Consider the following 17405-nt stretch of genomic DNA (forward strand, 5'->3'; position numbering starts at 1 on the left):
AAGACAGGAAGGTATTGATTTTCACATCACGCCTCAAAAAAGAAAGTGAATAATCTTCAAAAATGTTCTTTTATGAAAGGCCACTGTGCTTTCAATTTAGAGGTGAATTAGAAATGATACTGTGAGCTTTCTGTTATAGTTCATCTGCTGCCTTAAAGCAATGTCCCAAATAAGCATATGTCTGAACACACACAAACACACACAGATATCCTGGCTCCCTGGTTGCTCTTCCTGAAACAGCAGGGTGGCCTAATGCTGGAGGAGGAGGAGGAGGGGAGAAAGAAGAGGCAACAGGAGAACAGACCTCCCATTGAACTTGGCTCTCTTCCAGCACTCATTCACCCAGTAATCAGCTGTGAGTCAGTCAGTCATACTGCCTTTAAACAAACACATTAACATTTGAGTGCACATCACACGAAGTGCTCACTTGCGCACGCACAAACACATGCTGCCATCACATTTAACACACACACACGCCCACACACAGGCACAGTTTAGCACCCTGGGTGTTTCTGTTGCACTCTCGCCTGGTGCATTTTTCTTATTTTTGTGTTTTGACCTCAGATTTTTGTTTTTGTGCGTTTGTTTCTTTGCATACATCATCGGCCTGAGGGGCGTTAGGTGTAGTTCTGGTGGGGACTGGCTCAGGGCGACCACGGCGAGGGGTCTTTAATGATGAAGGTGGAGCGTTGAGGTAGATAACAGTGCAGCCTGGCTTGGTGCACCCTGATCAAGGGGTACCATTGCCCGCCTATGGCCCAGAAGGAACTCACGCCCGCCTGTGGCTATGACTCCACGGCGCGGCACAGGAGAAGTCGAGCAGACCTCCACACAGCTGGGGAGGATAACCTCCGGTGATTACACTCACAGGGGTGAATGTCAATCATGCTATCTGCCTGAATGTGCATGTGCGGCTGCATGTGTGAGACAATGCCCCACGATTGTTGATGCAAGTATGCTTTATGTACATCTATGCAATCTTAGTGTTTGTATGTGTGTGTGTGTGTGTGTGTGTGTGTGTGCGTGTGTGTGTGCCCAGTGTGCCCAGTGATGGCCTGTTAGATTGAGCTGTCAGTCGGCAGGCAGCAGATGAAGATTAATGGAGCGCGCAAACAATAAGAGGCTGGCAATGATCATAAATATGCTAATGGCCATTATCAATACACACTCGCTGACATGTGTGTGTGTGCGTATGTGTGTGTGTGTGTGTGTGCATGTGTGTGTTTACAGTATTCATGCAGCAAAGATTTGGGATAGGAGGTGATTCAGGTTACTGAGTTAAAATCATTCTCCCTCCCCTCGGGATTCACACCAAAAACCCATGTACATGCACACACACACACACACACACACACACACACACACACACACACAGTACATTTTTGTACTTCTATCCTTGTGAGGACTAGGGTTGGGTATCGTGATTCTAATTTTTCCTCATCAGTTCCAGTGTCTTCATTCTTCATAGCTGAGTTGTGTGAAACACTAATTAGCACGAATAAATGTTATGTCAATGGAAACACTGAGCTAAGCTAATGTTATCTAGATAAACCTGACAACGGTGGTCTGTTTTCTGGTTTCTTGAATATTGTACTTAAGCTACTTTACTGTAACAATAGAAATGATCCCGCCCTTGTAAACCATTTTGTAGCATTACACTGAGCTGCAACAATTAATCGAATAATCAATTATCAATTGATTATTAAATTAATTGATTTGTTATTTTGAGTCATTTTCTGATAAAGACGGTCCAAATACTTCATTATAGCTTCATAAATGTGAATATTTTCTTGTTTCTTTACTCCTATCTGACAGTAAACTGAATATGTTTTGGTTGTGGACAAAATTTATGGACGTCACCTTGGGCTTGGGATGTCAACTGTGATCAAAATTTTTCACAATTTTCTGACATTTTATGGATAATTGATTTACTGAAAAAAAAATCAACAGATTAATCAATAGTAAAAAAAAATTGTTGCAGCCCTAGTTACAAGATTCACACAATTTGTGCTGTTCACCTGCTAGTCAAGCAACCTCGCAAAAACTGAGCAGATTAACTGAGAAGAACGCAGGACTCATGATTCGATAAGAAGTAAACATGCATGCATTTAACTCATATGTCTAAAGGCAAAGACAAATAGCCAGGTTGATTTATGGTAGGTGTCGATAAGATGGCCTAAACAGAAATTAAAATCTCTCAATCAGGGTTCACGTTAATGTTTTGGTTTAGTTTTTTCACTTCAGAAATCCACTTTCCCAAAGTCAGTTTTTACTTAATCCTGCACAAACTGTTCTATTTACTAGCAGTTATCAAATAATAAGGAAGACTGAAGTTAATTGTTTCAGTTTGGGGCTGCAACATCAGAAAGCAGTGAAAAATGTCTATCACAATTACTCAGAGTCCAAGGAAATGTCTTTAAAAGTCTTGTTTTGTCAGTCCAAATTCTCATAGATATTCAGTTTAATATGATAATAAACTGGGAAACAATATTTGCAAGGTTGATCTGGCATTTTCTGCCTTTTTTGCAGAAAAATTACTTGAGTGATTAATCAATTATCAGAATAGTTTAATTCTCTTTTACCACTTGCCCAATCAGGCAAATTGATTTACTAGCCCAACATGGAATTTCACTTGCCCCAGGCAAGCAGGCAATCCTTGTTGTCGAGCCCTGTTACGGATTCCTTTAGAATCATAATTTTGGAATCAGTTCTTATTTGGAATCGGTTCTTGATGTCTAATCCCAGTGAGGACACTCATTGACATAAATATCTTCCCCAACCCTTTACCCTGCCATCACAGTTAAACTAAACTTAATTCTAACCTGACCGTCCAAAATGTCCTTTCAAAAAAATGTACAAAATGTACTTTCAAAAAATGGTCTCACTTCTAAGGTCTAAAATCAAACTGGTTCTCACAAAGATAGCTGTACAAGTATACACACACGCACACACATTTTTAGACTGGCAGTGTGTTGGCTGACTGATGGACGGGAGAGCGGCAGTGTCCCATGTGTTATGTTTGGGTTGTGGGCTACGAGAAGGAGGGGACGAGGGCTCATTGAGTAGATGACATGATTGGTGTCACATTAAAATGTGTTTATTTAGTGTTTGCGCGCGTGTGTGTGCGTGTGGGTGTGTGAGAAGGGCAGTGGATAGCGATGATGTCTGTGCCAAGCCTCTGATTAAGACTACAGGTTCAGCTAATGGCACAATGAGAGGCTGATTAAGAGAGGAAGAGATGGTGAAAAAAAGCGAGCGGAGGGAGATAAAAGGGATAGATAGACAGATCTATTCACTAAACTGATGATGGGGCTCTTTGTTGTCTCATCCCATTCTGTGGTTCTCTGGGGTCCTTCCTGTGTCTGTGCTCATACACTCATTTTTTAAATGAAAAACCTCATTCTTTATTTCTCTCCGCCTCCCCCTCCTTCCTATTTTCCTCCCCAGCCGCCCATCTGGGTCACACACAGCATGTAAGAGAAATACAGGGGCCTGGTCATCCACTTCATCACCTGGAAGCACACTTCTTAACCTCCTTCTTCCTACTTTTCACCCCCAGTCATATCCTTTCCTGTCGCCTCCCGCCCACTTTTTTTCTGCAAAGTCCACTGGGAAACATCGGGGGCTCACGGGGCTCTCCGACCTTCCTTGTCCTTTAAACACACGTGCACTCTTGCAGTCACACACTATCCGTCCGATCCTGATGGAGAGCGTAATTTGTGTGTGGCAGGGTGGCGATGGATGGAGCATGTAATGTAGACATAGGGAAGTGGTTATGATTGGGGCTAATGAGCTCACAGGGGACGCTGGGATAGAGGAGGCTGGCCAATGGCGGGCTTGGCGTAGATACACCTCTCTTGAGGGTCCCCGCTGAGCTGAAACCCCCCGTTGCCCCATGGGAATTTGTTTGTGTATGAGTGTGTATGTGTCTGGGTAGTTCCTGTTTGAAAACCCAACAGTCCCTGTGGTCATTATACACTCATTCTGCTGAGCTGGTTATACTGTGCTCCATGGACAGGGGTAGTTAAGCATTTAGATGTCGAATCACATCGGTCATTAAGTCAAGGTCACTGCTAACTGGTAAAACACAGTTGTTTTTGGAGTGTGATTGAGTACAGTAGAACTCAACAGTGAGGTTCCAGAAGTGAAATTCTCATTTATATTCTGAAATGAGGACTTTGATTATTAGCCATAATGTCGTCACCATCAAGGGTAGACTATAGTTTTTGCTGGCTAGCTAAATAAGTTAACAAAACATTACATTATTTACTAGCTAGCCTAACACCTGGTTAGCCTAGTTAGCCTACTCATGATGGATCAGCAGAGAATAATTTTTCTCAATTCATCTCAAAAAGGCAGCTATTTTAAAAGTTAAACCTCTTTAAGTGTGAGTTTAAAGTTAATACTGGATCACAGTTTAAATTGGAGTTTAAAGTTTTGGTGCAAAAGAATTCAATTTAATCTAGGTTTAGAGTAAAAACTAAACTGAGGTTTAAAGAGAGGTTTACATGTAATCTTTTGGAATTTTAAGCTAGTTTAAAAGTTTGGTGCAACATAATTGAAAGTTAAATCATGACTTAAACATGTTGAAAAATGCATCATTGTTGGTGCAGCTTTATAAGGATTTTCTGAAACGTCAGTGGAGTGAATGAATGGGAATTCACTACCAGAAACAGAGCCTTTGAAAAGTGGGTGGTCACTGTTGTGCTCTCTACACTTCTCTTTGAAGCCAGAGCAGAGTAAACTCATAGGAACTCAGTGATGACTGCTAACGCCGCATCAGTGGCAAGTGTGGGTGTGTGCGAATAGGTGTGTGTGACAGTGTGTCATTCTGTGTGTGTCTCATTACCATGCATCGTGTGTCAGTGTTGTCCAGGAGGCTGAGCCTCGGCGCTGTGCTCCAGGGGAAAGTTATAGATTACTGGCTGGAGCAGGCAGGGGCCAGGGGAGCCGCTGGATCCCAGACCTGAGAACTGTAGGCTGGGCACGGCTCTCAGCTCATCAGCCTGTCTCTGGAGGCTGCGGAGCTTAACCTGGAGCAAGGCTCTGATTAACCAGACTAATGACGGTGCGGCCCCCAGCTCCCACTGCCCAACACCATAATCACTGCTTAAGGCCCTGGCCAGTGGAGGTGTCTATATGGAGAGGGAGCAGTGTCACAGCTTAATGGATAAGTCGTCTGACAACAAGCACTTAAAGTCAGCTGTCAATACGAGCTTTGAGAGCCGCTCATATGGCAGGAAACCAAAGTATGAGAGGCAGGAATGAGATCAAATACGTTCACAGCTTAAATACATTTTTCTGTGTTTGCCAGCTGGAAGTGTGTGCATGTGAATGTGTGCCTTTGGAGGTGTGTAATGAGTGCTGATCGATGCTTCATCTGTGCCATCTTATCTCTAAAGCAAACATTTCATCAGCACAATGGAACTGTTCAGCCTTTGGCACACACAGAGACCCCAGCAGACAAACTGCACAAACCAAACCATGTATGCAAATAAAAGACAGACAGGCGTGCTTTTGTTCATATCCCACTGTTACACAGAATTACACAATTAAGTGTAACAGGCATACAAAGTTGCATGTGTCTTTATGGGTGTGAAGGTAGGAGGGGTTGGGTGGAGGTGCCTTTGCTCTGTCGACAGAAGAACATGCCAATAGTGCTTACTGTCCTCTGTGAGCAAAGTGATTTCTGACAACTCCTAAATGAAGCCCTGAGGGTGTCGAGGCCTGCAGCTACACGACAAAGCTGCTTTATGACTGTTTGTGTGTGTGAGAGACTTGGAGACAGAGGTAATAGCTTGGCGTTAGACGAGGGGCTGAGTCGATAAATGATCTAGCCTCTATCCGATAGAGAATGAAGTGGGAGGTATCATCGAGTTTAGATGCCAAAATAAGACAAAAGGGTTTATTTCTGCAGCTCTGGGGGAATAAAACGATACCTCTGCGATTCTACAGTATCAGCCACGAGCCGCCAAATAGTAACAGAACAAAAGGAATGAGGAGAAGTGAGATATTTGGAACTACAGGCGATATACAGGCAAAGAGGAGGCAGAAAGACAAAGATAAGATAATAGAGTTATTCTATATTTTACTTATTGTCAATAAAAGAAGTAGGGCCACATTAAGAGGAAAAAAGAGAGGAGGAAGATTTTCTTTTTTAAAGTTTCATCTTGAGAATAACATAGAAATTCAAGTCAAAATTTCAGTATTAGTGCCACATGATTGATGTTTTTGTTTTTTATTTTCCATCATGAGAAAAAAATGCTGAGAATGAAGTGAAAATGTTAAGAATAAACTTGAAATACTATGTCAAGGATAAAATTGAAATTGTATTTCAGCTTTGTTCCAACAGTTTGACTTTATTTTTGAACTATAAACTGTATCCTCAAAATGTAAAATCTTCCTTTTCTCATTTTCCCCTCTTGTGCCTGGCCCTAATACTCTTCTGTAAAAACCAGTAATATGTAACCCAGTCTCTTAAAATTGGTTGCAAATAAAGTTTTTTTTTTTTTTTTAAAAAAAGGTCTCAGTAATTTTACATTTTTAATGTTAAAACAGCTGAGCTCTGTACAACTTAATTTTTTGACAAAACAGCTGTGAATAGTGCGTCTGTTGGCAACAAATACACATAAGTGCACTAGTGAGTAGTGCTGGACAGTCTCAGTTGTGACTCTCGTGAAGAACTGAGTCACAGGTGAGTTTTTGGGAAAGATAAATACCCGGTGATCTTTAAAAACCGCAGAGGGTGGTTCAACATTTATCATTGTTCTGGAGGTTTTTCAAGAATCTTTTAAGACTTTCTAATAATGTGGATGAAAAAATATTCTATCCACTGGACATTTAAAAATAAATAAATAAATAAATCGTAAACCCTTTTCCAAACTCCAAGTAGGGGTAGGTGGAAATGACATATCACAGTACTTGTGTATAACACAAATAAATAATTTAGAATTAAAATAAAGTCTTAAGATACTGGAAATACCTAATAAGTGTAGTGAAAGAGAGGAAATCCGGAGTTATATTTTGGATTGACTCAGAGGCAAACTACAGTACCTTCATTCATCCTGATAAAACAAGTCATTTATGCATTTTTTATTGTTTAATAGTTGATTGACTGTTATGATACAGAGGAATAAGATACTTCATGCTTTGTCGATACAAACAATACTGTTAGGATGGATTCATTGTTCACAATGTCATGAATATGACATAAAGGGGGTAAACACAACTCAAAAAATGCACCAGGTTTCTTTTAATTATTATTATTTTTTAAACAGAATATGTACTATAAAAGGCTAAATGGCAATATGAAAATTTTCAACGAGCAATAATCACATGGTGGATATAAATCATCTGCAAAAATACTGCCACTGCACAAAGCTTTCTACTATGTGCTTGGCCCGTCTTGGTGTAAAAGAAGACACTTGCTAGGGGACTTGTAAAAGCGATGTGCAATCACATTTTAAGTTAGCTAATGTTAGCTAAACACTAGTTAACTACCTGGCTAATTTACATCAATTGTTAGCTGGCTAGTTACACCTCATAGCCAAGGTTCGCAAAAAATGCTTCCTAACTAGTTAGCTGACCTGCATCAATCATTAGCTAGTTTTTTTTAATCTGATAGTTAATGCTAGGAAAACACTAGCTAACAAGCTACCTAGCATTTTGCTGACATTAGCTAAGTTAAATGTGACTGTTACTATACTAAATGTCCGCTGGGTGCCAAGCTTGCTCAATACTTGTTCTGAACTTTTTAAATCTTGCCCCACACAAACACCCACCATGTTATAATGAAAAAGGAAACTAAAACTAATGTGGAAACTAATAAAAATGAAGCAAAAAAAAAAAAAAAAAAAAAAAAAAATTTAAACAATAAAAACTAAACTTACATGAGCAAACCCACTCTGGAAACTAACTGACACTAAACTGAATTGAAAACAAAAATTAAGATGAAATAAAAACTACTGCTAATAAACACTAATAACAAATACCATAACACCTCTGAAAGGATTTGTTGACAAAAAGAGGACTATAGAATATTGCCAGCTTTTTTCTTTACAGTGAGGGGAGAGAAGACGCAGAGCACATATGAGTATGCAGGACGTATGTTCAGTTGGCCAGTCTTCTTCATGAGTCCACAGGGACCGTTATTGACTGACAGCCCTGACTAAGCCGCGGCTGATCCCCCTCAAAACATCCAGGGCTTACCTTGTGTGTCCAGATGTACAGTTGTGGGTGTCTGCTGGATGTGCACTGGCCATGCATTTTTCTATGTGCTAATGTGAGTGTGTGTGTGTGTGTGTGTGTGTGTGTGTGTGTTTAGCTCTGCCTTTACAAACTCAGGTTGACGGCTAAGCAGGAGACGGATCCAGGCATGCACTCATAGCAGCTGTGTTTCTGAATGGATCCAGCGGCCATTGTTCTCCTGTCACTAACTCGTCTCTCAGGCCCAGGAGACACACCGCTGACATTTACCAGACCCCCCTCACCCTCCCTCCGCCTCCCCCGCCCACCTGCCTCACCCTCTCCTCATCTCTTCTCTCTCACCATCCCCTTCCGTCCTCTCTCCTGTCTCATTTTCTCTCTCTCTGTCACTCCATCTCTCTCTGTGGCATGATGTGCAGGGACAGATATGCGTGTGTGTGTGCGAGACGGAGTGAGTGTTTGTGTTAATGAGTGGCCCTTTAAGGCTATTAAGATAAGATTGGTACGCCCAGAGTCCCTCATTACCCAGCAAGCATTGCCCCCTACACAGAATGGTAATTGGGAAGGAGAGAGTGAGGGTAGAAGTGGAAATAATAGGAGGATAAACGACGGATAATTGGACGGATCGAGAACAAGAGGAGCGATTGATCAGGTTGATTTGTGTCTGCAGAGAGAGACGGTGTGAGGAGACGAAGGGTTAAAGGTCACGCACTCTTGTATGTACACACACGTATCTTGTATGTGCACACGCATGATACAGAACATGTGTTTTTAACATGCATGACCGGATTCTGCTCAGAGCTGCAAACAGTCCAGTATAAAATTAAAAGTACACATGCTGGAACCTGGAAAAGTGAAAAAGCGATCACACCATGTGTTTCTACTGTTATGGGTCTTTCTTATCAGACTTTGTGCCGATACTCATCAGACTTCGTGTGTTTAGGAATTAAATAAACATTTAACATTGCTGGGCTGTGTGTCTGAATATGTGTGTGTGTATGTGTGTGTGATTATGGATGTCAGTCAGCCTTTAGTCTCTCTGACAGTCGTTGTCTATTTACATTTTCAGTGCTTTTCAGATTGTGTTACAACAGCATCACCTACAGGACACAACTGTGAACAGCAACATCTCCCAGCTCCAGTCCTGCATCCGTCCGTCCTCTCGGGATTGTTGACACTTTGGCAACTTTTTACCCAAATACTGAGCAAAAGTAAACGATTAAAGTAACCTTTTATATAATTTATTTAATAGATTTAAGTAAGTTTAGATTCACATTTAATTTACTCTAGATCAGGGAATCCCAACTATTCCATCAAGTAGCATTAATTTATAACTAGGGCTTCGCTTTTGCAAGATTTCTTGAAAAACCCAGAGTCAACTTTTTTCAGCCTCTGCTGGGAGCTTTTGTTTTAAGTAATGGTGAAGTTTTGATGGGTTTAAACACTCATTTAAGAGAGTCTTGAAGCAGAGAACACATTTGGGGCACTCTCAGCCATTCTTGTGTGTGGCAGTAAATCCATACTTCCAGTAAATCTGCACTTACTATGGACGCATCTGTTTTACTTGGCTAGGAGTCGTTTGGAGTCTTTTGCTGCTGAGCTTTTGTCAGCTGGGGTGTTGGTCCGCTTGTCAGATCTCTTCCTTCGCCAAAAGCTGTACATTTTTATGAGTTAGCACTAAAGTTCAGGAGCAGAGCAAGTTTGTGGCAGGTGACAAACCAGGTCAACACTGACAGCATATGACATGGTGAATGTTTTGACTGGCAGGTAACAGCACGACAAATAAGATGTCAATGTTATATATAATTATAAATTAAATCTTTAAAAATCACAAAATGAAAATTGCAGTCATTTATTTACTTTTAGCATTTTGCTGAGCTTGCCAGGCATACTCTTAAGACCACATTCTTTAAATTCATGGTGTAGATCACATGATGACAAACTCTGAATCTCATAGTGCCACTGCAGAAACTGATCTTTAGCAGTGCTCTACATGTGAATAAAGATGTGTGATAATACATCAAATATAGTTACTATCCACACAATCAGTCACTGCCATCATTATGAAAGATTCTGATTGAAGTTTAAATTTCTTTGAGATGTTCTGTTGAGAGATCAAGCAGTTTAAACTTTTTACAGCTCGTGAGTGTGGACCAAATGGACTGACTCATGAAATATCAAAGTATTAATGAGGAAATTAGAGAATGATGATGACTGGACTCAGATGAAGTGGTAAAAAATTCATTTGACCGTCACCCTTATGTCACTTGATGAGTCATTATTTCTACAAAGGGCACAGTAGTAAAATGGGTACAGATGCTACAGATTTATTCTTTGTTTCTGAACTGTGGAAATTAAGTTGTACACTCACAGTTTACCAGGATTTTGTGAGCTGTTATTCCTTAGTAAGATATAAGGGGACTGAAATGATCGAAGACCAATAACTTTTCTCTCATCGTTTGTCCTTCACTTGGACAAAAGGTGATGAAACATAATTTTACCAAACAGCAGTCCAAGATATTACACTCTGGGTAACTCTTACATTATACACATCGCAAAGTGTGGTGTCTCCTGCTATAAAACAGAAAAAAGTAAAAGGGAAAAAGATAGCTGGTTTTCAGCCAAGAACTAACCTGATTAAATCCGTGGCTTTATATCACCATCAAGTGGCAGGACTGTGAACGACCACTGAAAAAGACAGAAGATGCAGCAACAAGAGTCAAGAGTCACCCCTTTGTTTAGCTGAAACAATGTCTATTCATCTGTTCACACTATGTACACAATCATGTCTGCCTACAAACTGTGTATACATTTAAAAATTCACCAGTCTGTTGGCCTACAGCTCTGGGCTCATCTGAACTGCAGAATTCCTAAGAACTGGGACACTGAAAACCAAGTTCCCGAACAAATATTATCTGCACATTCATCTCTGATTTTTTCAGTTGCATCTGGATTCAGACCTGCATAAAGATATACGTGCAATAAATGAAGTAGAAAAACAAAGTACTTAACTTTTAGAAACATGGTAGATTTTTATAAGCACATTTCAGTATTTGCAAACCACACACATTAAAATTTAACACACATTAAAATTTATCACGGGTATCAAACTCATTCTAGTTCATTTGCCCCATATATTCCAACTCATATATCACAATGTCCCCATTTCCCTCCTTTTTTAGTGTAAAGAAGGAGAAGTGAAAATGTTCAAAATTAATGAACTATCCTTTTATAAAACCAGATGACAAACAGCCTGAGATGTCTTAGGAAAATAAGTACAATTTCAGCAATGTCTCAGTTGTTGTTGACCCCACAAAACATTTATGCATTTTGGAACCGAAGAGCAATATAGTATTCTGCTTCTCAATGATTTGAACAGTTTGTCAAGATCTAGAAATGCTTTTAAATTCCCAGACAGTTCCACTTCTGTTTAATAATGCTGAATCGACACACACAACAACTGAAGTGGAAGCTAATGAGGAAGACAAAACATTTACGAACGTGCCTCATCAACAGGGATCCAGCAGTATTGTTTTAAGATAGAAGTCTGATACAGATTATTTTGTACTAATGCTGCTGATACATATTTTACACAATGTTACAAATATTTAAATATGACCACAATGAGTAGACATATTCTTTTTTTTCTTTTCAGATAACTGTATTCTGCTCCTGAATTAATTACCTCACTGATCTGCAATTTCTTACGTCTTTCTATTGAGAGTCTAACCTTAGCAGGGTTTAAAATCTTAGGCCTTGGATATTAAAATAATTTAATTCCCAACTGACTGTCTCTTTTTATTTTTATTTTCTTTATTCTATATTATTCACACTTTTGTTTTGCTAGCGCAAATTTCTGACAGGGTGAAATGTTTTGGAAATACCTCTCTGTCTCTGACTGTAGGTCCTTGTGCCTTTTTTTTTTTTTTTATTATTATCACGCATGTATACTGACAATTAGTCACACCAGTTCAAATGACAGCAAGGGAGATAAATAAGAAAATAGAAAATAATACATAAATAGAAAATAATAAAACAAATATAAATAAATACACACACAAAAACACTGGTGTCAGACTTCTTTAGGTAAACATCTCTGTGTAAATACTCTCACGGCTACTGACATGCTTTTCATATCTGCTGCAAAATTAAAGAGACACAAAATCATTCAGTTTCAGTGTGAAACAACTTAAAGCATGGGTTTGTGGGGCATAATGCCCAATTGATCGAGCCTGATAACTGCACGTAGCGGCTCCTCATTGGATGTTACTGTGATTGACTGGAGAGGAAGAAGAGAGGGAGGCCGGACGAAACCATTCATCCAGCCAATACTCCGACTGAAAAAATATGTAAAGATTAATGAGCTCTGGTGGGCATCTAGGTTGGTATTTCAAAGAGGATTATGGGCGTGCAGCTGAATTAGGTGGTTCGGTTGCAAATCCGGCTAATTTGTGGTTGTATTAGCCTCTTCATCACACGGTGATCGGCGCTGAATCCCCCCCTCATCACTGCGCAGAAACAGCCAAACAGGCTGTGAGGATGCGGAGATGATTCTGGTGACGCTGCGATGATGGAGACCTGCGAAGACACCGAAATTCAAACCAGGATGGGGATCTCGTTTCACCACCAGTCGCTTTAGTCGTTGTATCGCTTCTCTTTTTGGACGTTATGATTTTCCTGCGGAGGGTGCTGCAGCTGCTGGCGCTGCTGACCCAGGGTGGATGGTGGGGGGTCGCGCCGAGCCCCACCGATGAAGGAGCTCTGAGGGCCGGCCACGGGGAGCACGGAGAGCCGGGACACCAGGAGCAGCACAAAGACTCCTACAGCACCTTCGCCTCCGAGTTCCTGGAGTCCAGATATCTGTCAGATGACGGTAAGTATCTTGTGCATTGTACTAAACATTCACAACTGGTGGATTTTGTTTACATTTCGTGCAACATAAACAAACTTATAGGCCTAATGTAAGCTTATTGCATACAAAAATAAGCAAAAAAGAAAAGGAAAAACTGAACATGAGCTCTTAATTCTGTCTTGCATCCAACCTGTGTCCACTGTGCAAGGCCTTTCAGCACCCAGGCCAGCTCCCTGGTGGTAGCCACACACACACACACACACACACACACACACACACACACACACACACACAGACACACACACACACACTCAGTGCAGATGGCCTCCCCCCAGTTGGCCCTTTGACTGGCTTGAAAACAAGCATCAGTTGTTTTTGTTTTCTATGAAACCAACAGTTTGTGCTGATTTTGCATTTCACAGGTTATCCATTCCCCACCGCCCCTCCAGTGGATCCCTTCGCTAAGATCAAAGTCAGCGACTGTGGAATAACCAAAGGCTGCATAAGGTTAGAGAAGGATGCATCCTTTGCCAGCTCTCACTCTATGAAAACAGAGCTCCACTGCAGCTGTATCCCCAGGGCTGCTTCACCCTAGATGCTGTGGCCTGACTTCAGAAAGCTGGAACTAAACATGGACCTCTTCACTGTCTTTGTCTAATTCTTTAAAAAAAAAGTGCCATAGCTTGTCTATGATTTTTTCACATGTTTGTTGGGTTGTCGATACACAACATAAGAACGAGAATGTAGTGTACAAGCTGACCCTCCCACCAACCCAACATTAGAGCCATGCTCACAAAAACAACATATGGATGGATTTCAAAGAAAAAAATACATTATAATAAATATTATTAATTATATTAATATTATTAATATTAGTAGTAGTAGTGGTGGTGGAGGTATACAGCTTAAAGAGAAAACTTTGCACTTACAGTGTGGATGTCCAGTCAGTGTTGATGGCAGATGTGGTCAATTGAAGCAATAAATTCCTCAGCGTCTGCTATATTTGCCAGGTAAGATGAGTTCCCTGGCTCATGCAGCTGTACTGGCAGTGCTTGTACCAGGATGCGCTGCGTACAAGCTTCTGCGGCCGTGACGTTAGTGCCCATGATGCCATGTGTCACCACCCATCAGCCTTTGAAGGACAAAACAAAGTGTTACGTGAAAAAAATACTCAAATAGCATGCCCCCTGGCTAGCCAGAGGCAGAGACTGGAAATCTAAGCTTAAATAGCCTGCAGTTCTTCCTTGACACCAATTACGTCACTGTGACATCACTGGATGCAGGAAGACCAACAGTTTTGGCAGCAGGAGAACTCAGCTTTCTTGGTCAATGTAGCACACAAAGAGGAATTCATTGCTTGCTCACATTTACCATCAACACTGACTGGACATCCACATGAAACGTGGTGAATTTTCCCTTTAATCACACCTTCTTAGCTGAGATGTGTATGGCCTTCAAAGTGAGCGAGTGCTTATATTTATTTGTTTATGTACAGATATGGGAAGCCAGGGTGTGATGCAGAGACGTGTGACTACTTCCTGAGTTATCGCCGCATCGGGACAGATGTGGAGTATGAGATGAGTGCCGACACAGATGGATGGGTGGCCGTAGGTTTCTCCTCTGACAAAAAAATGGTGAGCAGTTGTACAACTTCTCTGACTGCTGAGACTTGTTTTACTTTAATTTGTTGTATCAGACCAAGTTACTGCAAATGTGGGTCCATAATCTAAAATAAAACACACTGAGAAGAACTTGCAGTCAGTGACTACACAAAAATGAACTTTGACAATTTATATTCCAAATGCATTTGTCATTTGTAATCAAGGGTTTTCAAGTCAAAAAGCTCAAGTCCAAGACAAGCCACAAGTCATTAGAGTGAAAGTCCAAGTCCAGTTTCAAGTCTTTTGGGATTTTGTCAAATTAAGTTGCAAGCCGTCAAATTTGTGACCCCTTTCTCACTGAAGTCCAAGTCATGTGCCTCAGCTGTAGAGTCAAAATATGTCTCCTGTCAGAAAACACTGGGGCTTACTTGTATGAACTATAATAGTATTGTGTCTGTCCTACTTACTATATTTATATTTTAGATCAGGATCTTACCTTTTTTTCCCTCAAGAAATTAATAAGTGGCACTTTGGCTTAAAGCTCTTCATTGTTGTCCCTTTTTATTTTGTCAGGGAGGAGATGATGTCATGGGCTGTGTCCATGACGATAATGGTCGTGTGCGGATTCATCACTTCTACAATGTTGGCCAGTGGGCCAAAGAGATCAAGAGGAACCCGGCCAGAGACGAAGAGGGCATTTTTGAGAACAACCGGGTGACGTGCCGTTTCAAACGGCCGCTATATGTCCCCAGAGAGGAAACACTTGTGGATTTACACCTGTCCTGGTATTATCTGTTTGCATGGGGACCTGCCATACAAGGTGATTGATAAAGCTTTAGCATCAAGTCATTTGTCTTTTTTTGGTCTTTAATGACATCTGACATTGTCTTACCTCTTTTGAACAGGTTCCATCACGAGGCATGACATCGACAGTCCCCCAGTCAGCGACCACATGATCAGTATCTACAAGTATGAGGACATCTTCATGCCTTCTACAGCCTACCAGACCTTCAACTCCCCCCTCTGCTTACTGCTCATAGTTGCCCTCACCTTCTATTTACTCATGGGAACGCCATAATGAAGCACAGCAGAGCACAGAGAGCGGAAAAAACAGGGAAGAGAAGACGAAGCAGCAATAAATATTAGTTGCCATTTTTGTCTGATGCCACATTCAAGTGTGCACTTTGCACAAAAAGACACTGTATTAGATATATTAAACACAATAGAGAGCATATATTCATTACTCTGAGCTCATACGGAGGATCATGACAGTATTAAACTTATATTGTAGAGGTGTCATGTACTGGTGGCAGTACAAAACCAGAGGTAGTATTCCAGCATAAATAGGACAGTTATTTTCAGTATTTATGATAGCTTCCAAATATTTAAAAAATATGAGGATAACACATGCCAGTAAATAAACCTCAGAGGACAGAAAATACTGCATGCACTGGGAAATCTGGGAATGGTTTCAAAAACCCACTGTTCATGGGTGATGAGAAGACAGTGTTTCATGTTGAACTTGGCTAAAACACAAAGGTTTTCTGGGGACAAAAGAGGCAGCTCATAGCTGTTTGTGCACACTCTTCCTGTCCCGTTACCCTGCTGTGTTTATATGGATATCATCCTTTGCAAAAACACAAGAAAAAGATGCTTATATAGTTTCCAAGGGACTGCCTGCAGTATGCATTTAATATGTGAAAGATTTTCTTTACTTTTTCTAATTTTTATGTTTGGCACTTATAAACACTCGCCTCAATTCACTTTTCCATCATTTTCTTTTAAGATTTTTCCCCCTTTCTCCACTACAGTGGCTGCTGGGGTGCTTATCAGTACTGCGGCACTGTGACTGTATTCAACAGACAGAGAGAGACTGCTACATGAGTTACTATTGCCTACAGCAAGCAATAAAACACTGAACAGAAGCGAACTGTAAATTGTTTGCTTGGACACTGACTAATTTTATTCCCTGATGCTGTTATTGTAGCCTTTTGTTCTGTATTAAAAATGGATGCATATGTTAAAATGCCTCTCACTGAAACAGTCTGTCATGGTTGTATTTATTATCAATACACCTTTTAAGAAAGAACAATACAATATACAAAAAAAAAAAAAAAACACACTACTCAGTCAAACCGTGTAAGGCCATTAGAGATGGTTTTCATTGAATGAAAGTAATTAGATCATTTTATATTTATGTCCTGAGTATTTTGAGAATGCAAAGGCAAACAGTTGTAAATTAAAATTTTTTTTGGAAATTAGGTGCTAAGAAAGGTCTTCCAGGGTAACCATCAATGAACCCCAACTTAAAAAAATATATGTATTTGAAAATTTGAAAAATAGAAGTAAATTTTGGTCTTGCCTCCAATAGAAATATTTATTATATATATTAGGAATTAAATAAAATAAACATTGTATAATATATAACCATTTCAAAGATCTGTTTTCATGGCTTCCATGCCCACATTTTTTGTAGCATTTACATAAAAAATTAGATCAGTGGCCAATAACTCTTGACCTCAGTATTTAATAAAATCTATATATTAAAATAGAAAATAGATATGTGTTTAAAAAAATGTGATGTGCATTACCGTCCTCCACCATGTCCTTTTTACTGCTACCACTGTGGGGCACCAAAGTCTGAAATGAAAAGAATGCTACACATAATACTGTAGTTTTAAAATAACAGACTTAATTAAAAGTAAAACAAAAACAATATATGTTTATCTAATTAAAATATTTGGCAT

At 40.2% G+C, this 17405-nt stretch overlaps 1 protein-coding gene across 1 annotated transcript; it reads left to right on the top strand.

The window, feature by feature from the left end:
- Positions 1-12194: 12194 nt before the first annotated feature.
- frrs1l (ferric-chelate reductase 1-like) lies at positions 12195-16592 on the top strand. The gene is made up of 5 exons (XM_084725716.1): positions 12195-13078; positions 13480-13564; positions 14553-14691; positions 15232-15478; positions 15564-16592. Exons 1-5 carry the CDS (start codon positions 12874-12876, stop codon positions 15734-15736), a joined length of 849 nt encoding a protein of 282 aa, XP_084581842.1. The 5' UTR covers positions 12195-12873; the 3' UTR covers positions 15737-16592.
- The last annotated feature ends 813 nt before the right edge of the window (positions 16593-17405 follow it).

The sequence above is a fragment of the Lutjanus erythropterus genome, chromosome 9 (assembly GCF_056507025.1).
Source record: "Lutjanus erythropterus isolate fLutEry1 chromosome 9, fLutEry1.hap2, whole genome shotgun sequence".
In the NCBI taxonomy this organism is placed as follows: domain Eukaryota; kingdom Metazoa; phylum Chordata; class Actinopteri; order Lutjaniformes; family Lutjanidae; genus Lutjanus; species Lutjanus erythropterus.